This window comes from Conger conger, chromosome 18 (genome assembly GCF_963514075.1).
Source record: "Conger conger chromosome 18, fConCon1.1, whole genome shotgun sequence".
Classification (NCBI taxonomy): Eukaryota; Metazoa; Chordata; class Actinopteri; order Anguilliformes; family Congridae; genus Conger; species Conger conger.
In genome coordinates this window covers 12206199-12232146 of record NC_083777.1, presented here as the reverse complement: position 1 = coordinate 12232146, position 25948 = coordinate 12206199, and the positions used below count along the sequence as shown (strand labels likewise).

The 25948-nt window shown below is 43.4% G+C and overlaps 1 protein-coding gene across 1 annotated transcript; it reads right to left on the bottom strand.

The window, feature by feature from the left end:
• cfap43 (cilia and flagella associated protein 43) lies at positions 1 to 25948 on the bottom strand. The gene is made up of 38 exons (XM_061228140.1): positions 25846 to 25948; positions 24426 to 24679; positions 24036 to 24132; positions 23754 to 23921; positions 22683 to 22833; positions 21974 to 22136; positions 21410 to 21480; positions 21082 to 21213; positions 20729 to 20845; positions 20344 to 20424; positions 19693 to 19841; positions 19373 to 19476; positions 18882 to 19034; positions 18275 to 18441; positions 17766 to 17927; positions 16783 to 16913; positions 16236 to 16407; positions 14741 to 14845; positions 13784 to 13861; positions 13303 to 13428; positions 11763 to 11867; positions 11249 to 11365; positions 10512 to 10808; positions 8206 to 8412; positions 7238 to 7327; positions 6657 to 6737; positions 6401 to 6526; positions 6110 to 6229; positions 5284 to 5391; positions 5024 to 5110; positions 4762 to 4850; positions 3183 to 3369; positions 2698 to 2810; positions 2366 to 2525; positions 1830 to 1994; positions 1388 to 1468; positions 721 to 874; positions 1 to 403 (listed from the first exon to the last, which is right to left on the bottom strand). Exons 1-38 carry the CDS (start codon positions 25872 to 25874, stop codon positions 234 to 236), a joined length of 5067 nt encoding a protein of 1688 aa, XP_061084124.1. The 5' UTR covers positions 25875 to 25948; the 3' UTR covers positions 1 to 233.

Below are 25948 nucleotides of genomic sequence, written 5' to 3'. Positions count from 1 at the left end.
TCATATCACACAGAATTGTTTTATTAAAGACAGAAATCTAAAAATTAAATACAGAAAGCCTTTGATGCGAAGTGATGAATTTCATTGTTCATATTGTGGCAATCCATGACAGTTGAATTTACTGAAACTTGTTCATGTCTGTTTTATAATTAAATGATGGCTGGGATTAATCTGATGAAAGCAAACTAAATTTGTGATTAAACAAAGGAACATAACCAGTGAGATGTTTGTGGTTATCTAGGACTGGTGAGGGCTGGGAAGGTCTTCTTCCTCAGCCTCTCCACATCCGCTCTCAGTTGGGTCAGCTCGATGGCCTGGTCTTTGGACAGGTCCGTCAGCTTCTTCCTTCCCACGATCTCCTGGTACCGGCTCCCCCGGCTGCCATGCCGGGCCTGCTCCATAGCTGGTTATTAAAAGAGTTTACATACAGTTACACTCGTGGTGGGAAGGTGGCTCAGTGAGTCAGCAGCTACTAATTACGTCCAATGAGATGTGGCCCGTGTGTTCTCCTTGTGTGGTCAGTGGGAGGAAACGTGTGTGCGTGAGTTGCTGTGTAATTGTAACCATACCCAGGTGCAAGACGAGTACGGACAATCCCAGAGGATCGTACACTTCTCAGCATTGTCAGAGAAGTGTACAATCTTGCTCCTGTCAGTCAAGCAGTCACATTACCACAAGGAGCTTTCAGATGAAACGAGAAGAGTCGGTTGCTTTTATTACCTATGGCTTCGCAGATATGCCTCCTCTCTGCTACCGTCACCTTCAGGTCTGCGATCTGCTTCTCCAGCAGGACGTTTTGCTTTTCCTTGTGACCTACTTGTCTTTTCAGACCATCGATTGTTGTTTTGGTCATCCTCACATCCTTCTGATGAGTCTTATAAAGGTTACAGAAATTCTTAGTTTACAGCCAATATGAAAAAGAGTGATTTATCTGTGTCAAAAATGCTATCAAGCGTCAAGAGTCTGCTATACTGTGGATATGATCAAATTAAGGATCATGCGAATAAGGCCGCAAATACAGCATCACATGCATTATGAAAAGATGAAAAGTAGGCAGTAAAAAGAACAGAAGAATAATATTCTTACAAAGCAGGGCTGCCCAACCATGGTCCTGGAGATCATGGTTGGGCAGCCCTCCAGGAGGTTTTCAGTTCAACCATAACTTGACAGACACACCTGATACTGCTAATTAGCAACTCAACAAAATCTCAAGCTGTTAAATGTGGTGTGCCTTAAGGTTGGGGTGGAAACCTACAAGGCTGGTAGATCTCCGGGAACAGGGTTGGGCGCCCCCATTATAAAGTGTTTTGAAAGGCTGTGCATGAGCAAGTGGCGGTTACAATTTGACCGAAACAAGAATACTAGAATATCTAGCAAGGCAACTTACCTTTTCGTGCAGTACAATTCTTTTTTCTACATCTGAAATCTGTTTTGACACACGGTTGTCATGATCTGAAGCACTCAGGTACTTAAAAGAAAAGAAAATATTCAGATTATACTATATAATACAAGATCATTTCTGAGTCAAGTATAATTTAGGGTTACAGCAGAACCTCAGAGAACCAAAAAATAACTCATATAAATTGCAATCAATTAGGCTAACCAACAATAAGCTAAACTTGTGAAATAGTCAAATCGGAAACAAATCCAGACAGTGACGTTGGCAAAACTCAAACTCTTGTGGCTTAGCAAAAGTCGATGATTGCATAGTCCGTAGCCATCAGTGTGACAGCGACACAGTTTCTGGAACAGACTTCAGGTCCTGTATCACAGCTTCATCGTGGTGGTGCTGTCTGAATGAATAGCCACAGTAGGGTTGTATTGCATACCTCCTGCAGCTCCAGAGTGACCCGGAGCATTTGGATGTCCCGGGCCTTATTGGTGAGGTCTTCCAGGAGCATCTTCATCCTTTTATACTCCCATTCCTGCTGGATGATGCCCTTCCGAAAGTCCTTAATCTCCACCATGCTGGCGATCTTCTGATTCCCTAAAGACTGGAGGAGACGTGGGTGAGATGTCTGCAGCTGCTCTACAGGAGAGATCATGAAATTGTGGTCCTCTAAGGCACAGGACTGCTGGTTTCCACCTTGGAGGTCAGGCTTACAGTCTAGCCAATCAGTAGCACTAATTGTTCAGTTGATTACCCGGGAGAAAAGAAAACCAGGGATGGATTTGGATGTGAGGGCCCGATTTGATGAATACTGCTCTACACAATCAAACATTACCCTGTTCCGTGGAATTTAATTCATAGCGCTTGGTGCAAGGCATTCTTGGAGAATTTATGGTCAGCATTTTTAATGTATAATTCGGCCTTATGAAGGAGATTCTCTCGGTTTAGTTACACCTTGTGTTGACTCGGCCCTACCCTGATTGTCCCGTTTAGTTCCTCAACCTCGCTCCTGTGGATGAGCTCGGAGTCAGAGAAATCGGGAATGAATCTGCCCGTCTCCACCTCCACCTGGCCCTGCTTCAGAAGGATCTGCACCATCAGATCCAGCTGAAACCCCATCTTCACCTCTCGAAGACTGCAGGGAAAATAAGACATATGAACCACATTACCCATCAGCCACTTCTGATAAAAATATGAATCCATCTAGAGAACACTTTAATATACAGAATATGACACGTGCAACAAGCCTACTTCAATAGACTATTCTGACTGGCAGCACAGAAAAAGGCATTTAGTAGTCCTCCCACCTATTCAATTCAGACATTAGATTCGTTATCTTTGCTTTGACAGCCTCCTCTTCATTGATTCTCCTTTGCAGAAAGGCCTGCATTTCGGCCAGGTCCAGGGCTTTCTGTTTCACCTGAAAGCACCATGACAAACAGAGGGATTTTATCCAGTATTTTATTTGAGGACAAAATGAATAAACTGATGCATCATGCTTTGGAACATGACTTGCCCTGTATTTGCTTCCATATAATTATTTGTATCGAGTGTACGTGTCTTATGGGTCACAGACCAATGTCACAAAAGGACTTTAAGGCATTTATGGTTCTCAAAAGCTATTCTGGTTAGCTATCCTGAGTACATTGACAATGACAAGATCCCAAACCTACAGCTTCTTTGATGGCAATCCAGTTTAGTTTCTACCAGGCTGTGTGCCCACTGAGAAGCTGTAAAACAATAAAGTGAAAGCACATTCTCACTGGGGGGTGGTACTGGCTCCGCCTCTCACCCGTTGTTCACTCTCCACCTTGGTTCTCCTGGCCTGGCAGAAACGCTCCCAAATGGACAGCTCGAGGTCTTCCGGCATGTTCTCTATCCGGTCCAGGTCCATCATGGCCTTCATCATCTGAGATGCTCCCTCGCTGGCTGGGCGGACAGAACTGACGTTGTCCGTCTGCGCCCTGATCCTCTGAACCCTGCGCCAAGACACGCACACCATCTCACACACTGCCATCTCACACTGCCATCTCACACACTGCCATCTCACACTGCCATCTCACACACTGCCATCTCACTCACTGCCGTCTCACACACTGCCATCTCACTCACTGCCGTCTCACACACTGCCATCTCACCCTGCCATCTCACACACTGCCATCACACACACTGCCATCACACACTGCCATCACACACACTGCCATCACACACTGCCGTCTCACTCACTGCCGTCTCACTCACTGCCGTCTCACACACTGCCATCTCACTCACTGCCGTCTCACACACTGCCGTCTCACACACTGCCATCTCACTCACTGCCGTCTCACACACTGCCGTCTCACACACTGCCATCTCACTCACTGCCATCTCACCCTGCCATCTCACTCACTGCCGTCTCACTCACTGCCGTCTCACACACTGCCATCTCACTCACTGCCGTCTCACACACTGCCATCACACACTGCCATCTCACTCACTGCCATCTCACCCTGCCATCTCACTCACTGCCGTCTCACTCACTGCCGTCTCACACACTGCCATCTCACTCACTGCCATCTCACTCACTGCCGTCTCACACACTGCCGTCTCACACACTGCCATCTCACTCACTGCCGTCTTACACCCTGCCGTCTCACTCACTGCCGTCTCACACACTGCCGTCTCACACACTGCCATCTCACACACTGCCATCACACACACTGCCATCACACACTGCCATCTCACAAACTGCCATCCCACAAACAGCCGTCTCACACACTGCCATCTCACCCTGCCATCTCACTCACTGCCGTCTCACTCACTGCCGTCTCACACACTGCCATCTCACTCACTGCCGTCTCACACACTGCCATCACACACTGCCATCTCACAAACTGCCATCCCACAAACAGCCGTCTCACACACTGCCATCTCACACTGCCATCTCACACACTGCCATCACACACTGCCATCTCACACTGCCATCTCACACACTGCCATCTCACACACTGCCATCTCACACACTGCCGTCACACACTGCCATCTCACACTGCCATCTCACACCCTGCCATCTCACACACTGCCATCTCACACCCTGCCATCTCACACTGCCATCTCACACACTGCCATCTCACACACTGCCATCTCACACACTGCCATCTCACACACTGCCATCTCACACACTGCCATCTCACACTGCCATCTCACACCCTGCCATCTCACACACTGCCGTCACACACTGCCATCTCACACCCTACTCAATTACTTTTCCAAATATACAGAACAAAGGCCTGCCGGATAGCGGTGCTACACAAAACTGCTTGCAAAATTATTTTGTTATCTTTTATAACAAAAGTATTAAAAGATAATAGAAGAGTATTGTGCCGTCTTACCTTGGTCTGCGCTTGTATAATTTATACAGCTGATCAACCATATGGACAGAAATATCAGCAAACTCCTTCTTAAAGCCACGGTCAAGTAACTGGAAGGAAAAATATAAAGCAGGTGCTAAGTGCAAAATATTCTCCATCTACTAAGCAGTGTATTTATGACATAACATTGCTTTTGATGACAAGATGGAAAACTTGACAAATATAATTATTAAAGCATAAAGAAAGCGTAAAGGCAGTCCATTTGCTTGGGAAGAGGCCTTACTTTGTCCTCTGCGACAGCGTTGTCATAGGTCTCTCGGAAGTCATCTACAATACTTCTGTATTTCTGTAACTTTTCCCCGATCTTGCTCTGCCAACAAAAACGTGTGAAAACTGGATACAAACAAGAGGCTGATGATGCAGCCGCTACAGTACAATATAATCATATTACTACTGTATATGTTTGCTTGCATTTAGTACAAATTGAAATAATGTTCAGTGAGGTTAAGTTTCATACGAGATAAAAGCTGAAAATAAAAGCACCTTTAAGGCCATTGTTTCTTCAATTTTATGGCTGAATTGTTCCTCGCTGTGGTGAATTTCATCTTCCATCATAAGAGATTGAGCCAGATTGACAAGCTTCAGCTCCTCCTACAACGACCAGCAAGACGCAATTATTAACACGGGTCATGTGACCCCGTTTCACACATTTCAAATGTGGAAATATGCAAACGGATTCTAATCCATACAATTATGGCCTTTTTGTAATGAATTGCTGTATATGTCTCCACTAGTACGTACACATGAAATCAGTCAACACTTTGGAATGAGCACATCCCTTTCACACCTCAGTGCCACTCAGGATGGAAGAAGCTGGCTGTTTTTCATAGAATTATATAACGCCAAATGAAGGCTTATTCACGACACTGTCTGTGGCCCCACCCATTGTACACTAATGTGCAAGCTATTAATGACAAGCGTTAAATGAACGTTTCAAACACACATTCGGTTTTTTAATCTAAATGCTGGGTCAGTGTTTAAAAGATAGTCTTCAGTTAGAAATAATACATTTTTCATTTTATTGTACCAGACTATTCTGTTAATTCCATATGTTTTCACACCTAGCATATGAGCATTAGTGGTTCTCTTCCACATATTTCCGTCTTTCAGTTTGGATACTCCAGACAGATAGACAGTCAAACCTACAGTAGGTGCCATGTAAATTGCTTCACAGCTTTCAAATTTGATAAGAGAGCCAATGAACAAGGCTCATCCCAAATTAGGCTCTTTCTTTGCGGCTTGACTTTGACATGAATAAAAGTCAATGAGTAATAGAATATGGAAAAAAACTGTAAAATGGTATTTTTACCTGGTAATTAACCATTTCACAGTTCACTTTCCTCTCAAAGAGTTTGGTAAGTGTGTCATCAAAATGTTGTGTGCTTTCCTGGATAGCTGACTGCAGTTTCTTCATTTCAGTCTCCAAAGTCTAGAAAAAGAAAATGACCCAGGAACAGATTCAGCATGTCTATAATGGGGTCATTGGTCATTGAATCCTTTTATTGCACATTCAGGTGAAAAATGCCTCCAATTCAATTCAATTCAATTCAAATGTAAAACTGTTTATCCAGGGAGATAGAGAAACACAGGGTTTTGATACCTTTCGATGTTTCTCCTGTTCTTCGTTCAGTTCCTTCACTTTTTTCTCGTGCTCTTTAAAATTCTTCTTGTCGTCCTCGGTCCACTCCTCCTCCGGCTTGGACATGAACGGTGGCTGTGCAACCTCCTGCAGGTCAAAGGTCACGAGCTTAGCACTGCGTCCTTTCCTTCCAGTGTGAAAACAAACTACTGGAATCAATCAATGTCTTGACCAAGGTCTATTAATTTTGAAAATATCTATGAAGACTTTTCCCCACCGTTTTCAAAATACCCTCTGTCTTCATCTCCAAGACTCCAACCATCATGTCATCAAGGGCTCTCTCTCTGATATTGTCAGCCTGCAAACAAGAGCAACTCTGACTCCACTTCAAGAAGCAGATACATACATCACTAATTATGTTCTTCAGACAATAATTAAGACATAAAATAGTACTATTAATCAGTATCTACTCTTAATTACAAGAAGACCATGTTCAAACAAAAAATGTTTGACACTGCAATTTTAAACAGCAGAATGAGCTTGTGAATTGAAATAAGCAGATTTATATAGGCTACATGAAAAAGAACAGTCTATGAGGCAATTGTAGGCTGTGACTAGAAGCATGAAAAGAAAGCGTATGCGTATTGCATGTGCTGCCAGAGTGGTATCTTAAAGAAGTTATTTGCTGTGAACGGGTGATCTTGATCCCTCATAACTTAACACTTTTGTTACCAGTGTGTTCGGGGAAACCCACATAAATTATAAGCACGATCGTAAGATGCATTTAAAGAGGTTCTTGCCATTAAAATGTTCTGGGAAACCCACCCCAGTACAGCCCTTATTGGTGAGGAATCAAACCTTGGCAGCTTGCAGTCTTTCTTCCTCTACTTTTTTCAGCTCCTCTTCCTTCTGCCTTTGTTCCAAGCTCAGGTATTTTTCCACTTTAATCTGGCAAGAGAACACAGCCGTCAAGCTGACAAACCAAAACTGCGTCCTCCAAGACCAGCTTTAGAAAAAGACGAGGTGTGTTAAAAGCTTGGCAGACGTTGGCAGTCAGTAAAATGGCCTGGTACCACAAGTGCAGGTGATGTTTGTTTTTCAGTCTGCAGTAAAACAGCTGTGCACAAAAAAATCTGGATTAAGTCATTGCCCAAAAGTCAACAACATGGGCGTGAGAGCCCATAACACATTATTAATCTTCTCCAAACAGTGGCTGTCAGCAGCCTCTATGATAATCTCCATTCCTCTCCTCACATTCCACCATGTTAAATAGGTCCAAACCGATCAGATTTCAGAGAAATCTGCCACAACTAGTTTTCAAGCAAGAAAAAGCTTTGACAATTACTGTACTATTACAGCCCAAGGAGAACAGTAGCTGCATCTGAACTCTAAGCAGAATTACTGCACGTTGTATCGATCAACACAATGGATGATGAAATTACACAGTTCACTACCAATTTATTGCCAAATAAAGATAAAGCTGAGCTAAAAATAGAAACGAAACACAAACAAAACATCTAAAATTGTGTCTTTTAAAAATGTTAATTGATGAAGGTTAATTGGATCTGAAATTCCATGTGGAGTGGCACACAGTACCACCACTAATTTGATTAATTGTGGACACTATTGTCATCAACCAGCGCAAGCTTTTAAAAAGCGCTTTGTGAGCCATGGAACCACCAACACAGGTGGGCCGAGTGCAACAAATGTGCGAATGCTTTTGAGACTTTCTAATTGAGCTGTGGTTTTGCGCAGAGGCTGTTGTTTGGTTTCGGCCTGTTGGAACCGGCCGTGGAGGCTCTGTGGTGTAAACAGGGCCCCGGTACCTCTGACTCGGAGACGGTGAGAGCCAGCTCGGGTTTCTCGCCGTCAGACAGGGCGGGCTCCCACAGCGCCTCCTCCATTTCAAGCTCCAGCATGATCTCGCTGATCCTCTTGTTCTTCTCCTTCACGCGGTTGATCTCCTGCACCTTCTGCTTGTGCACCGCGTCAAACTCCTTGTTGAAGGCGGTCTTCACTTTGTAAATCACATCCTTTGGGAGGAAACGGAAGGGACAGAATAGGTGAAAAATCAAGAGGAATGATAGCCAAGGAAATACCCTGTGGTGGCCTGCAGGAGAACCTGTCACTGTTTGCACTTGTAGCCATCACCCATTCTATGGGGCTGGCTGGTAGTTTAGCGAGTTATTTTCGTTTTCGCTTATTTCGGGATTTTTTTCCTCGATTTGGGTTCGCAGCAGAACAAACTTCCATAGTTGATTGGAGGGTTATTTGACTCACCTGCTCCCCAGGGTATGGGGATTGGCTCTTAATTGATAATTGAGAGCAGCCTGGTGCATTTCCCTCTTGGCCAATCAGGGTGTGATAACGGCCTTTCTTTTGGGCTTAAAGGAGGCAGTAACATGTAGCTCTGCTTTTTCTTGCTGTAGTCCTCATGGCAGCAAACTATTTTAAGCTTAAAACACTGAGCCTTCAGGGCTTCTTTTGAGAGTTCTTTGCTTTAGCTGCTGACCAATTTGGGGGTGTAGTTTAAGGGTTATGTAACCCAGTTGATTCGTGAACATAGGAACACTCACTGGCTCGGCTAGTAGTGCCATTCATTTTAAAACCTCTTGTCCTGACTTGATGGCCTTGTCCTGCAGGCTCTAATGGTTACTGTGTTTCTATTTCTATGTACTGTTAATGTCAGCACCTGAACCCCTGAATACATGGTATTTTGGGGAGGAATCATTGGGAATGAAAGGGAATTTAAGCTTCCTTACACATTGAAGAGGCATTTTATTATAATTTGAAGAGGCATCTGTTAGTTCTCAATTTACAGTGTACTTTATTCTCTTCAATAAGTCTTCCCTGCTTCCCAGTATTTTATGTGGGTGGGAACTGGCTCTCAGGTTTCTTCCTGATCAGCAGAAATTCAGAATATCAGTACCACCAAATAATCTCCCAACAAATAAAGAGACTCAGTGTTTTGTCCCATCCCATCCCATTTTTCTGTTTGGCAAGTGTGTCTATATTGAGTGTAGTCTTACATTGTGCTAATGGAGGGTGTTTGCACCCTGCGGATTAGTCTAAGCCATCACCACTGGCACTGTAGCAGCACAGTCAGGAACTTTTCATGTCAATGGACAATCTGGACATCATGACTCAGTAACCCTACAGTTCAGATGGAGGAGAGGACCCCTCAGCCTTGGAAATAAATGTCATATTTAACACAACATATTGTCAGAATTTAATTTAGTTGTTCCCCAATCATTTAACTGCCTTTAACGAAATGAACAATTTTCTGAAAATATTGTATCAAGAAAATATCATCTATATGTCAATGCAATCTATGTTTAAAACATGATTTCTGCAATAACATATTTTCCCACATATTGCACATTTTATTTTATTTTTTTATTTATTTTTATTTTTTATCCGATTTTTTCCTCTTTTTCTCCCAATTTGGTAGCCAATTGGACCCCGTCTGATTCAATTAGAGCTAGTATTAGATACACCGCCCACACCCCGTCCCTCGGCGGCCAACGGGAGAGCGACACGCCTTCTTCAAGCCGTCTCGCCTCCCAAGCTGTAACCGTGAATCCAAGGCGCCGGAGGTGCTTGTTTTTTGTGCGCCGATCTACTAACCCTGCCAAGTCCCTCCCTCTGGAGCAGCGAGCCAATTATTGCTGCTCCACGAGAGCCGGCCAAACTTGGCTTTTTGGCAGGACCGAGAATCGAACCCCGGTCCGCACATTTTATTTTAATATATTGCAGTATGTTCCATTTGTACTTCTATGGTAGTACAATGGCTGGTACTTCTATAAATGTGACAAAACAAATTAACTTATGAATAAATGTATGCATAGTTAACTCAATAATGACTTAATGAATTTCTCCCATTTTACGTATTTATTACAACATAGTTTATGAATTAATTTTGACCAAGCATTCAAACATATATTCCAAGTATTCAAAAATGAATTAAGGCAATATAATTTGCCACCATTCCTTTCAGGAGAACAATAGCACTGTTACCATAGCAACTGTGGTTACCATTTACGGCATGGCTGTAACTGATTGGCTTTTCATTGTTGATGTCATTAGTGATGAGCTGAACAGCCAATCAGATAGCTGTGTGTCAGTGACTCACCTGCAGCAGGGTGATCTGGTTGATCTTCTCCTCTCGGACATGGAGGTCGAACTGGCTGTACAGGTAGATGTTAGCCCCGCCATACTCTACACTGAGGCTGCCGGTCAAGGCAGGGCTGTCCTTGTCCACTTCTTCCTCCTCCTCTCCTTTCTTCTCTTCTTCCTCCTCCTGCTTCTCTTTGTCTTTCTCTGCCTCTGGCTCGTTCTCTTGTTCACTCTTGTTATCTTCAGTCTCGTCCTCATTCTCCTCCGTTACTTTTGGAGGGCACGTGTTTTTCTCCACGATTTCGTGCTGGAGCTACCCGTCAATTTGGGAGAAGGAGCATAGTGTATGGTTTATAAAACGTTTATTTTTGGGGAACATGCTGAAAACATGAACCTGACTGGTAGCACATTTTAGCGATGATGCATTACATGCACTTTGAGAAGAACAATTTGAGCTATTTGCATATCATTATTTATATTATACCACAACCCACGGTATTGTAATACCCCAATACCTCATTTCCTACTACAAAATACCGATTACATTAAAATGTTTACAAAATGAAGGAATCCATTGTATAGGAACAATGACATTAGATTGTCAGACAAGTGTTCCAGAGGCATAACTCAACGTGACGTCAAACGTGTTTTGTGTGAAATACGGGGAAGTGGCTGACGTATTTATGTGGGGTGGGACTGAATGGGTGAAGGTCTCGTGGTTGACGTGTGACGTAGGTAAAGGTGGTGGCGTACTCTGCGGTCTCCGTGTTCGATCTTCCTCATGGTGTGCACCCTCCCCTTCTCCTCCAGCTCCTGGGGTGACCTGGCCTTCAGGGGGTAGTTCTTCACCTCGTGGGCCGTGTGGAAGGCCTGAGAGAGAGAACCGCCATTATTCCCGCGTTCGCGATACCCTAGCGGTGTTTGCTAGGCTGCAGCGTCTTTTTAACAGTTATTTAGCTGATGCTTTTATCAAAAGTTGCAGTTGATCCAACGAGGCAGGGGACAATCCCCCCTGGAGCTTAAGGACCTTGCTCAAGGGACCAACAGCTGTGGGGATATTATCGTGGCCACACTGGTGCTTGAACCATCAACGTTCCAGGTCCCAGTTATGTATCTGAGCCACTAGGCTCCAGTATTTGCCAACCTCTGCGGCAAATATCTTAGAAACAAGGAATTGAGGCCTTGTTTTTAACTAGAACCTCAGTCTTACACGATGGTCTAACACCATGTCATGATTAACATCATTGTTTCAAATGCTCTCTTGTACCTTGACGGACTTCCCTTTGACCTTCATGGAATGCCAGCATTCTTTCTTGATGACCTCGCGCAGGTACGCCTTGGCGAGGTTCTCCATTTCAGCCTCCCTTCGGACCTGAAGGGTAAACAAGCGTGCCACAAAAAATGTTCTTCTGACACCGAGCCTAAGCGTGACTGCAGCGCACACGCGTGCCTCGACACGGCGGCTGACTCACACTTGTCATCCCTCCCCCACAAACGCACACGCCACAAAGACCTCAGTATGCAGGAACACGACCTGTCGACGATCCAACATCTCCTCGGGTTCAGATGTATAAAAATGTATGAAGATTCCGCGGCTCCAAACCTCCATATTTGTGATTTGTTGTCGATAGACACTGTTCTCGATGTTGTCAAAACATTACTGTAGCATTTAACTTTATGTTGTTGGCTTATGTATTTACTACTATTTATTGTGACATGAATATATTGGCATTGGCTTTTCTGGTGCCTAAATCTTTATCTGAGCTTCTGCTAAATTGGGAAATAAATATAGTATGTTTCTGGAAAGTGCTTTGAGCGCACTGTCAGGGAACTATCTCCTAATTCATCATTGAACCATAAGGAACTTCAAAAGAGCAGGCCTGGTCTAAAGATAAGAAACAGAGACAGAAGTGGAGGGGTCGGCCGTGTTTCAGAGTGTTTCAGAGTGTGTGTGCGTGTGTCTGTGTGTGTGTGTGGGGGTGGCCTGGCTGCCCTCAGACAGACATCCTGCTTTAAGACCCCAAACTTTACAACAGACCTGGCTTTTTACTTTTTGGTTTGAAGTAGAAGTTAGCATCTGCACCTTGGTCTGGGGTTCTACTTTTTCCATTTACTGGTCTTTTGGAATGTTTGGCTGTCTTCAAGTTTCTCGAGCATTTTGAGAGGAAACAAGCTGGGGTTGGGTAAATTATTTCATCCATTTCCATTGTGACTGTTATATGTCTGTGTTTGTAACCTTCATTGTTTTAAGAACCACGTCTTTAGAATAAACATGAATAATTTTGTAACTAAATAAATCTCTTGATTTCCACCTGCTTGCAAGTTGTTCATTTTGATAAAGGTTGATCCAGCAGGTCTGCCTATCACTGAATTTGGTGATTTAATTCATTAATATTTTACATGTTGGTTAAGTGAGGTGTTTTAACTGTTGACACACTTGTGTTCAGTATTCAGAGTGCTGGACATTTAAACAAGGGTGTTGACGGTTAAAACTGCTGGATTCAGGAATTGCTGTTTTGATCGCACTATATGAAAAGTGTGTATAATTGTTATTATAATTATAATAATACAAATTTGTTATTTAGCTGGAACTTTTATCCAAAGCAGCTTACAGTTGATTAGACTAAGCAGAGGACCCCCCTGGAGAACTGTAGGGTTAAGGGGTTTGTTCAAGGGCCCAATGACTGTGCAGATTTTATTATGGCTAGACTGGGGCTTGAACCACCAACCTCTCAGTTCCCAATCATGTACCCAAGCCACATTACTACTACTACTATTATTATTATTATTATTATTATTATTATTACCTTGGCAACCTCTTCCTCAGCCTCAGTGAGCAGCCTCTTCCTGGCATCAATGTCCAGATTAAACTCCTGAGGTTCCAGCCTCTCCATCTCCGACAGAGTCTCGTTCTCCTGCATCATTTCTTTAATCTGCAGCAACAGCACCCCCGTGAACCCCGATATCTCAGCCCAGGACCACACCATTTCATAGGACAGTGAATAGTCTATTACAAAAATTAGTTAAGTGTTTAAAACCCCAGAAAAACTGATGTTCAGAAGCATTTTAACTACAAAAAACCTATATGCCACATTGTCAGGAGAATAGAAATAGATGTTCTTAAAGCTTGAATGTATTGCTATACAAGTCTTCTGGGAAAAGTACAAATTCCTCGGACTTGGCTCTGGCATGACACCTCTCCCAAGTGGACTCCCACAGGACTATTGTTGGTGTTCCCGAACCGCGTGAGTCACGGTGATTCAGAGCTTAGGGGCGTCCCGCCCGTACCGTTTCCCTCAGCCGCCTCATCGCTCCTCTCAGGCTCTTCTTGGCCTCGGCATACTGCTGACTCTCCTTCTTCAGCGCCTGCACAAACATCGCACCTGTGAGTAAAGTGCCACACCGTAGGGCAGGAATACCTTTCTGCCCGCTCAGGGTTTTTTTAAAACCGCCTTTGGCCCGAGTCCCGCTGTTTTCGATCTCCCCGTGAGCTGCGTTCTCTTGCCGGAGGACACCATTTAACGCAGTGGAAAACCCTGTCCCACAATGCAGTATGTTTAGTCAGGTTCCCTAAATCTCACAATGAACAGGCAAAGCTGTGGTTAACTTCAGCTGGCGCCTGTACGTCTACCTAAAATCTGATTTATTCATCTCACTCAAATTCAACATTTTATTACAATTCTTATGCATATGATTCAGTACAATTCACCAGCTGTACTTGAAATTCAGTTTCATAATAGAAAGAGGGTAACACCTTACAGTATGTTTACATGAATTGGCATTAACTAAGGCACTTGTTGACCCACTACTGAAGTTAACCTGTACAGCTTTTATTTATGTATGCGTACATCATTATTTCATGTTAACTACATTAGTTAATGCCAATTGAAATTAAAAAAGCAGTTAATGTATTTGTTAATGGTAACTAATTATAAGTTTATCCAATGATTTGCTAATGTATAAATATTCATGTAACTAATACATCAGTTAGTAGTTAACAAATATATGAACTAATGAAAAGTTAATTTAATGCTTAATTTAAGTATTTAACAACTACACTACTTGATGCCAATTCATGTAACCTTATTGTTAGGTCAGCCAGGTCTGGCTGTGTGTGTGTGTGTGTGTGTGTGTGTGTGTGTGTGTGTGTGACTTTACATTGTGTGCACATGCTTGTGTGTGTGAGTGCGTACAGTGTTTGCGCGTGTGTGTGTGTGTGTGTGTGTGTGTGCGCCTGCTGCGGACCTCCGCGTGTCTGCAGTCCAGCCAGGTAGGGTCAGAGGTCGTGTCTGAGGAAGAGGGGCTGCGGTAGCTCTCGTCCTGCTCCGTCACGTCGATCCTGCGCCGGGCCTGAGAGGGGCGCACACAGATCCTCACAACGACTGCTCACACCGCACACAGCTGTAACGCTCTTACAAACGATGAGCGTGTCCAACATTCAGAGCTTCCTGAGAAACCTTACTTCACCACCCCTTCCAGGCAATTGTGTCTAATGAACTGAGAAAAAAAAGGTTCTTTGCAGTAATTAATCCCTTCCCTTTATTAATTCCTCCTACTGAAACTCCTGGTGCCCACGGGCTACCTGTAGTCATCAGCGAGAGCCACGCCTCTGACTCATCCCCTCCAAGGCCTGTAGGGTATATTACAGTCACTGGCTTACAGGTGTGTGCGTGGGAGATAGTCCAAGAGGCACAATTACCAAATACTCATTTTTCTTCCAACTTTTTCTTAAAAAGAAATCTCACATAATTGTCTGCCATGCGGCCAGGGGCAGAATGTGACGAATTCAGGATACTCAGTCAGTCAGTCAGTCAGTCAGTCAGTCACTCTAGCTCACTCACTCACACACTCACACACTCACTCACTCACTCACTCAGTAAATCACTCACTCACTCACTCACTCACTCACTCACAGACAGTTTGCACAAGCCTGCGCTTTGTCAGATGACCTCTAGAGGGCATGTTGTGGGTCTGTACAGGATCTGTGCTTGTTTATGAATACATTTTCTGAACTGGTGGAGAAAACAGCAGAGGGCAGCCAACATTCAGCCAATGACAACAATCTTGCTCCCTGTACGAGGGCTTACAGCCCAACTAAAACTCTCACTGTTTCTGATAGTTCGGCCAGATCACCTATGAAGGACAGAAGGACACATTTCCAAGAGTACCGATGTTGCGGTAACGGTAAATGACCAAAAACTGTCCCTGTTTCCCACAGGGATAGGAGAAGGAGGATTGCATTTGTACAGCACTTTATCTATGTTGGGGGGGGGGGGGGGTGCGAAAATAGTATGTTTTTGCTTTCAATGTCCACTTTGTCTTTTGTCCATTCTGTCACATCTGGCTTGGAATTTTATTTAATATAACGGCGTAAAGTTAAATCATTTTAATCTTCAACAGCAAGTGCCATCTCCCGTAGCCATCGACAGAGTTATTTGCCGTCCTAATTATATTTTACCGTTGTGCTCTCGTCCAGTTTGCTGTCTACCGTGATGCATGTGAACACGGCATTACATTACATTACATTACATTATTGGCATTTATCCAGAGCGACGTACAGTTGATTAGACTAAGCAGGAGACAATCCTCCCCTGGAGAAATGCAGGGTTAAGGGCCTTGCTCAAGGGCCCAACGGCTGTGCGGATCTTATTGTGGCTACACCGGGATTAGAACCACCGACCTTGCGGGTCCCACTCATGCACCTAAACCACTATGCTACAGGCCGCCCCCATATTCGTACCTCTTCCATGGTCTGAAGAGATGAGCTAGCTCTGGACAGGGGGTCTGGGTTCCATTCGGGCAGTTGGCTGAGTACGGGGTTCTCTACGGACTGCAGGGTCTTCAGAGAAACCAGCAGGGACTTGACACGCTGTGTCGCATCAGCCGCTTTGCTAGAACCTTCCGTTTCTAACCTGGGTTAAATGAACACATTACTCAAACAGGCAAAATGCTTGCCTGCCCAAGCTATCCAGACAGAATTATTTTCGTAAACAATGGCCCCTGTTCGCAAACAATGCACTTTGTGTGTCATTTTCAGATAAAGATTTAAGAAAATCTTTTATTTTACATTCCCTTCACATTTTCAAACAATGGCTAAACTAACAATGTAATTTCATAACTCAAATGAATATGAATATACACTTCAAGTTAACACCATGTGCACTGAATAGATCTGTCCAGCGTTGATGATTTATTTCCCTGGTATGAAATAATCTGCTCTCAAATTTAGCGCCATGAATAGTGAAACATGAATGGAGATTTAGCACTACTGCTCAATGAAAGCCTACCGGAGTCTCACACAGACCATGGACCCGTCCTCAAACCCCGTGGTGATGAGGGTCTGACCGTCTGGGGAGAAGGATACCGTCCGAGCACCGCCCGACCAGTATGTGTGACACTGCATCTGCACGTATTTCTCCTGTCAACGGCAAGACCAACGACTCCCTTAAAGTGCCTATGATTTTCTCATCTGAACAAATACATTATCTGAGACATATTTCCACTGGCATCTGACCATTGGCACCATTTGTGTTATTTAATTTTATTTATATGAATTAAAATATGAAGTTCATGGAGGGCCATCTGCTCTTGCCATGTATGGATATGTATGCAGGAAAAACATGGAAGCCTCTGGAAGAAACGAGTGTTGCTAATGTGGAGATGTGTAGTTTGTGTGACGTGCACTTGCGGCAGTAACGCAGGAGAGTTTGAGCGGCATAAACACAAGAGGAGCAGGAGTTTCAGCACAGTTGTCTTTGTGTGCAGTAACTCTACAATAATGGATGAACGTACAAGTTGTAAAGTGATCAAATAAAGGAAGCCGCATCGACAACCAGAAGAAAGAAACTGTGCGAGAAGGCTGTATGTCGCAGGGAACTGTGGGAACTGAAGTGTAGAATAAACCTGTTATGACCGCCAGTCACCATGGGCGGCCGCTAGATCCACCAAAACAGAGGAAATCGTAGATTGCCAATTTAATGGAAAGACAAAACTCAATATAATCTGTAAAAATCAAACAATCTTCCACACTTTCTTGGAAAAATGTTTCTAAATGTGTATATTTATCGCTAATAATGTTCAGGATTTGTATTCTCATTCCGTTTCAAAATCCAGAAAATACACACACTCTTTTACAGTGTATGCCATATTTATGTCTGCTGAACAATGACCTGGATTTGATCAACATTTACAAAAAGCCTAACATTCATTTAAAATGTTTGGTGAATCCAAGACTATTTGAGTTGCAAGCTACAGAGAAACTGTCTCTTACAATACAGGACTGTTCCCGGATTCGCAGGATTCCGTCCTTGCCGACCGAGGCGAGCCAGAGCTGGTGTGGAGACAGGAGGAGGGAGGCGGGGCCGAGGGGGTGACCCTCTACTTCCTGTACCGGGCTCAGCTGTACTACGTCTTTCTTCTGAGAACCTGTACCCTGAGGAGCACAAACACACAACACTGCACATTCAAACCATGACAATTACCTATACCTGCTGTAAAATCCAGCTATACCAGACTGAAAATTAAGCTGGTCAAGTTTGCCATAAACTGGTCTAGCTGGCTATGAGCTGGTCAACCAGCTAGTGCTGGTAGCTTGCCTGAACTGGTAGCTGGGCTGTTTGTCAAACCATGTCAAGCTGGGAGCTGGTCAACCAGGTAAACCATGTTGAGTTGGGAGCTGGTCTAAACTGGTCAACCAGCTATTCCAGCTGTTTCAAAAATCTAGCTTGAGTTTTTTTTCAGCAGGGACAAAAACTGTTCTGAGAAGTTGTAAAGCAGTACCTCTGGGATTTGGAAGCGCTGTAATGTTTTTGTCGTGTGGCAGTAGCCAAATATGTTGTTGTTGGGTCCCAGAACAGCTGAGGAGAGGGGGTGGGGGACCTCACAGTGGAGTTCTTGCAGGAGTTCGTCTGACAGACGGCCGTGGAGGTCTGTGCAGCTTGACGCTCCTGTGCAAGACCCAAATACGCCAACATCAGCTCCACCCAGGCACGGCCCAAAACCATTATTCCCCTTTACTATATATTAACCCCCTTTGTCTTTACTCCTGTGTCATGACTGTAAGCGTGTGCCTTTGATGCACCATACTGAGGAGGGTCCCCCAGCTGCCAGCTGACTGCGCAGTCACTGTGCTCATGGTTTAGGGGATACTGGGCTCATCAGACTGCACAGTGGAGGCTGCTCTTGTGTGTAGAACCAGGAATACCCCGCTAACCGGAAACCGCTCTCTGGCCAATGCTAATGGCTAATTAAGGACCCCAACCAGCTCAGATAGCATGGGGCACATCACTGAAGGGAGAACCAATACGCATCAGAATGCGTGTGTTCTGACGCGTATCATGTTTTAAATCATGTATGAAACGGTAACCCAGTGCAGTTCCATAGGTACCTGTGAGCTTCTGGATAGGAAGGGACAGCGCGACCAGCCGGCTCCCTGCTTCCTGCTGTGTGTCCTTCTCCACAGCGCACAGGGCCAGCACCTTCACCTGCGTATCCCCCCTGTTACACAGCGTGGACAGGCCCAGGACGGCACCCGCTGCCTCTGAAACCACACAGCAAGCTGTCGCTCGCTAACAGGCATCTGCACTGGCAGCGTAGCTCCAGTCAGTCATTCTAATCTATTGTCACTATTGTCTATTGTCATTCTAATCAATACCCCTTGTTGTATTTTGCACATTCATCTAGGACTCCCTCCTTTCTTGGTACTGTAGTCCCTGACCTCATTTACTCAGACTTGGCCTATGTGAATTATCCAAACTATTCTGTAGCTTGTTCTATGACCTTGGTAAACATTTTTTTGTTGCTTTGGATAAAAGTGTCTGCTAAATAAAATAATGTCATGTAAAATTCAGTTACATCTAATACCCATAACACAAGTACCTGTAAATCCAATGACTTCGAACATCTTAGAAGGGCGAGCGTCCAAGACCAATATGTTTGAATCGGAAGCCCCAGTGAGAAGAAAGTTTCCTCCATGGTCAAAACTGTAAAAAGAAAGGAAAAAAAAGCAGTGGCAATAAATAACCATTGTACAAAAATGAATATATGTAAACCCTTGGTAAGTGAATGACTCGTAACTAAGTGATTCAGAAATGATGATAGTTTTTACACCAAAAGGTAATATTAAAGATTGACTGAGGACAGGTGAGATCATGAGAAATACACGCGTGATGCAGACGCGGTCGCTCGGAGACACTTGCTTGAGCTGTGACACGGGTGCGTGGTAGAGGTGTATGCGGTGAACAACGCGAGGCTGCTTCTCATTGGTCAGGTCGATGAAGAGGACGTGTCCAGTGTCCGTCCCCACGGCAACAAGCTGAGCAATCGGGCAGCACGCCAGGCTGGTCACCTTCAACACGTTTCAGTACATTAAAAAAAAACATTAAAGGCCCACACACACTAGCGTTCTCTTCAGGGTTTTAGTATCCGAAACATCCACAAAACATTCGCAAAGAGCAGTGACGTAGATTTTTTTTTAAGTCCCTTACTCCCAGATCCCGATCCCCCTTCCCCTTCTGTGGTCAGTTGTAATTATGCAAATACATGTCGTCTCACGTGGGAAATCGTTTTAAAAGCAGTTTGGAAAAATAGTAGTTAGACCCTAGGTTTTCTACCAAAACCTTTTTTTTTTATTTATTTTTTTTTTTTTTTACTTTGATCAGTATGGAACGCAAATCGAAAACCTCAGGATAACATGAAAAGCTTGAAACACAAAACATACACATGCGGTCCTTAGAGTAGAACTGATCCATGTTTCTTGCTATTTCTCATTATGCTGAATTGTGGCATAGAACATAGAAAGTATCCTTCATATCCTTCATTTAATCTGGAGATGAATGAGTTGAACACACCTGAATTTGTAAAGAGATGGAGCTGATGTGTGACTCGTCATCTACAGACCAAAGCTGAAGAACTCCAGAGTCTCTCACTGACTGCAATTCAGGAAGAATTATCTATTAGCATTTCCGACAATTGAGCAAGACCACAATTATATCATCATATCAGTATTTAAACTCTCGTAGATTTTGTCGGACATCAGAAAAGTTAGGAGAATGAAGACAACAGTGCACCTGCAATCATATATTTTTTTAAATGTAATACAGTAAATATCAATGTGAAAGGCAAGAATCTTTGAGTGAAGGTCCTTAGTTTTACTGTACTGAAACAGACTCCACTTTGAGCAATTACTAATTTCCGTGACCCTACAATTTTGATAGTCCCATAAAAATGATTTACCACACAGAGGTTCTTATCAGTATACAGTGAGCCAGCTGCCAGAAAGTTTCCAGCGAGAACATCCAGAACTTTCTCCATCTGCTGAGGCTGAACTGTTCTGTACCTGTAAACACTGCCCTGGAAATAGGAAGGAGAACACTGTTGTCCAAATGTCTGACTGTTTATAAAGCCATTATGACTGACAAAAATGTCAGTGACACATGTTTTAGTGCTATATACATGCTTGTTACAGTACATTTGCGAAAGGTGAACATTCTCACAATTAATTGGCATTAGTGACAACTGCACATGCAATTTTGGGCATACCTGCAATAAGACATTCTTTTTTTAAGATCTGGAGGTTTTCTACTTACTTTACTGGATGACAGAAGCAGAACTTGGCCATCGGGGGAGAAGGTTGAGTTCACCACTGGCTCACTTAGTTCCCAGAGCTGTGTTATCTGCACATTGTCGCCCTTTATTTGTAAGCAGCGTAAAACGCAATCCTGTTTCAAAAGAAAAAACGGGATTATGTATTATAATGGGCTTCACACAATATTAACACAAAAATATTTGGAGTTCTTTATTACATATGATAAAAGGTTCCAATTATATATATAAGACAACTGTACTTTGGATAATATTCTCATAATAATTTCTATGAAACAAGTGTAAATGTGCAGTGAAATATTTTTAATTTACATTTCCTGCTGCGAACAGTCCGTCTCTGTGCAGTACAATGCCCTGCAGGCTGCCCTCCTGGAGCTGAGGACCTAAAATGGAATAAAATATCTTTTTGAAAATATCTTCACTGCAACATATTTTTGTCGTGCAAGACACTTGTATAATGTTAAAAAATAAATGATAAATACTTAAAGTGGTGATCTACGATGTTCTCTGTTTTGGTGGATCTAGCGGCCACCCATGGTGACTGGCGGTCATAACAGGTTTATTCTACACTTTAGTTCCCACAGTTCCCTGCGACATACAGCCTTCTCACACAGCCTCTTTCTTCTGATTGTCGATGTGGCTTCCTTTATTTAATCACTTTACAATGGAAGAAAATACAAACAAAGACAACTGTGCTGAAGTCTCGTGCCTGATATGCTCCTTACGCACCTTTAACACGTTTCGATCCCAGCGGATCTTCATCAGGTCTCTTTCAATTCATGCGCTTTTCGGCCCAGCACCTTAATGGATGTGCGTATGCTCACAATCTCTCATAAGTCCCCGGTTACCAGATGAAAGTATACTGTAGCTCCATACCTTCCAGGTCTGCGTCTTGCTGGGGGTTCAGGAGAACGGAGACACTTTTGCTGTCGAGGTTGACCAGCAGCAGGTGGCCCTGCCTGCACCCCACATACAGGTCAGAAGAAGCTGTCCAGCACACAGAACTCGGGTAGAACTTCTCCTTCCTCTTCGCTTTCGGCTTTTACAATTCAAATAAACGACAGTTACTGATCAACTTAAGGCATTATGTCATGTGTCAGTGATTATGGAAATCCAAGGCCAATATTAATAACTGGGCCATTGTATTGGTCATAATATTAGCATCTGGCCGATCCCAATAAGTTATTATCAGCCACAACTTATACAGCTCCGACATTACGATGCATCCCAATGGGTTATCTGCACAATGAGACAGAGCCATTACATTACACACGTCCTTCATAGAGAGGCAGAAACAAGGCAATCTTATGGCTTTAGATATATTACAGTACATGCACTTATTAGTCATCTGACACCATCTGGATATTGTAATCTAACCCTTCCGAAAAAAACAGCTCAAGCTAGGTTTTGGAACAGCTTGTTGACCCGTCCCGACCAGCTCCATACTCAACATGGTTTGACCAATTCGTGCTACGTTTTCAAACAGCTCATAGCCGGTCATTTCAAGCCGGTCTAGCTGGATCACCACCAGGGAAGTGAATTCCTTTAGAACGGACATAAATTGACGGAATGAAACACACAGTACCACAAAGCCTTCAGCCCGGTCTCCTTTCAGCCCCGCGGTGGCGGAGATGGGCATCTGGGGGCCGTTGTAATCGGGGTTGTCGTTGTGATTGTGGCAGAGCCTGGCCTGGGCCTCAGGCTGCGAGCCGTCGGCCGCTGGGAGGCTGATCACACTGCAGGGTTTCATGGGATACACGCCATTCGGTTAATACACACTGTCCATCGTCCCTCACAGTAAGCCCACCCAGCCTTTTCTTTTTTTTTTTTTTTTAAGATATTTTGTTAGGCCTTTTTCAGCTTTATTGGACAGTATATAGTATAGAGAGACAGGAAGAATGGGAGCGAGAGAGAGGGGAAGACATGCGACAAATGTCGGACGGTCGGATTCGAACCGCCGACGTCGCGGCTCGCAATGAGCATGCGGTTAGTGCTCTACAGCCTGCGCCACCAAGACACCCAACCCACCCAGCCTTTTCAGATATTCTTTATTCCAAGAATCGGATGTAAAATCCGCACAACGTCATATTGAAAATACTAACTGATAAGATATAACGCCGTGCAAAAAACTGAGTTCAAGCACAAAAAAAGAAGTCTTATTTAAGCAAAGCGACCGTGCTCTGTTTACATAAAGTAATTAAAGACAAGCTGAAACGAAAGTTAGAGCAGCACTAGCTTCTGCAATATGGTGTATAAACGAGTGAAATGGATCTGTCAGGGGGGATTTTTGGAGAGTGGGGATTAAGTGGGGAGGTTAAATGAGTCGAGGGAAGCAGAGCCAATGGCTCAGGGGGAAGAGCGCATCACTGCATTAAATGATATTGACTGGAAAACACACGCTGGTACATGATGACGTCAAATCTCAAACTCTACTTTACCAGGAAGTGGATGGAAACAAACTTTGGTGTGAAAATACACAAGTATTATTTTTTTTTTTTTTATACAATTTTCAATATATACATGGTTGTATGGTTATGAAGAATTGATTAAATTGAAAAAGTGAATCTTGATTTCAGCTTGTCTTTAAATATTTTGTGTTTATAACATGCTAGTTGAAGAGCAGTCACGGTCTCAGTCCACCCTTCACATCGCTCACCTGGTTGTCATTATTTTAAGGTAGTCACATCTTTCAATGGTCCAAACTGTGATGGACGAGGTGCGTGAAACGCAGATCTGCTGCCAGTTCATGGGATTAAACATCAAATGAATGACTTCTTTCCCGGCATTGGGATCGGCGCAAATAACGGTCTCATTCTCCCAGTTCCTGCAACACATGTACAGTCTGCAGAGACAGCCCAACAAGTAACTCATGGTTCCCTTCATAACTATTCAAATGTCCTCATGGAGAGGACAGAGACTTCTAAAGGTCAAATGTTACCATATTGTGAGGGTGTGATCTGGGATGCCGGAGAAACACGCCAAGTAAGGACCCGCCCGGCTCAGTGCAAGCGCAGAATACTCCAGTTTGGCTGAGCCTGCATGCATGAAGCCAGAATAGATCATTGTCAAAGTGCAGAAGAAGTGCATATTCTCCTTAACTCACCCTGCTGAAAAAAGCAGCTCAAGCTAGGTTTTGGAACAGCTGGTAGCTGGTTGACCAGCTCATACCCAGCTAGATCAGCTGTCTTCAACCTGATCAAGCTGATATAGCTGGATTTTACACAGGGCAGCTATTTGTTTTGTGTAATCTGGCAAAGAAACACCTCTTGGTTCTACAATTTGTTCAATTAAATTGCACATTGCCATTTTTATTTCAAAACGCATTTACCTTTAAGAACACTCTTCTGAACGAGCTCTGGGTAGCTGTATACAAATATGGAGGGGTTGGGTTTCCGCTCAGAGAAGGCCAGAGTTTTGGACGAGCCATTGGCTGCAAAAGCCCCGATGCCCCGCCCAGGACTCTGCAGCACGTGCCTCTTCTTGGTCTCAACATCAAGGAAGACCATGTAATTGCCACAGATGTAGCACGCAGTTTTGGCATCGATAAATTCAGCATTCGGGCTTGTGAAACCCTGTGCCCATCTGAAGCAAAACAGAAGAGCAGGGAACCATTCAAGAAAGATATACCTTCTGAAAATAACCTAAGAATAACATTAAGAAATTGATAATATAGCTAAAATGTGTTTTAAGATAATACTGTACTCTTTACTCTCGTGTTTTTGTAGTTTTTACAAAATTATATTACAAAAACGGTCCAAAGATAAAAATATTTTAAATTATTAAAATATATAAATTAGCTATGTTAACATTCTCAGCCTGTTTAACATGTCAAAAATGTGTGATACAGCAACATGCACTCAGTGAGCACTTTATTAGGTATTTATTACCCTTTTTTTATAACAACGAGTTCATGAAGCTAAACTGGCTCCCTGTAGAGGCCAAAGTGACACAGCTAAAACTCTGTGTGGTACATAAAATTGTACATTGCATAACCACTAATTACCAGCTAGACTATGTCCCACAGGTCAGAGAAGCTCACTGGTACAACACCAGGTCTAGTGTTGTAAACCTGACTCTGGTAAGGTTTAGTAGCCAGATGGGTAAAAGTTCCTTCAAGTACTTCATGCCCAGGATTGGAATATGGTTCCTAATGTAATTTCATAGATTGCATGCCCAGTTAAGGCAACACTTAAAACACTGGCTATAAGACAATGTACCCCTGTAATGTAAATATAGTTGTGTAAGCAGAGATGTATGCAAGTAGCGGATGTTAGGGATTATTTTTGAGTCAGTCCGAGTGGTATGATATGAATTGTGTACTTTAGGCTTTGATGAGAAATAGTCAATGTTGTTAATGCCTAATGTGAACATGTACTGTTTTGTATTGTGTGTTTTACAATGCCTTGCTACACAATCCCCACGCACGTGCACACACACACACACACACACACACACACTTCTTCATGGCATCTAACTACCTAACAACAAGGACCACAATGGAAATGGCTTGCTTTTTTTTGTGCTATCCTTGATGTTTTTTTATGCAACCATGTATTTGTCCATTTGAAAGTGAACTGTCAAATGACTCAACTTAAACAGCTCAGTCTTTTAGCTAGTAAGGTTAGCTAGCTAGCTAACACTACATCAATACGACATATCGTTCAGCATATCGTAACATTACTTATAAAGTACAGACTATAGCACAACGCATATAAAATACTTATGGCTCCAAATATTTTATATCATACCTGACTTCCAGCGTACCCAAAACATCCATTTGTGTAAAACAGTTTTAAATTCAGTTTATAAACAGCTTGACACACACGACTTTGGCATGATCAGCCAAGTTAC

What these genes read in the sequence shown, in the direction of transcription:
- cfap43 (XM_061228140.1), bottom strand. Translation starts at nt 25,874, where the DNA reads ATGGATGTTTTGGGTACGCTGGAAGTCAG. An exon ending in TCAGAAGAGTGTTCTTAAAG is followed by an intron (nt 24,133 to 24,425) that starts GTAAATGCGTTT and finishes TCATGCATGCAG; the next exon opens with GCTCAGCCAAACTGGAGTAT. An exon ending in GCATATCTGCGAAGCCATAG is followed by an intron (nt 404 to 720) that starts GTAATAAAAGCA and finishes TTTAATAACCAG; the next exon opens with CTATGGAGCAGGCCCGGCAT.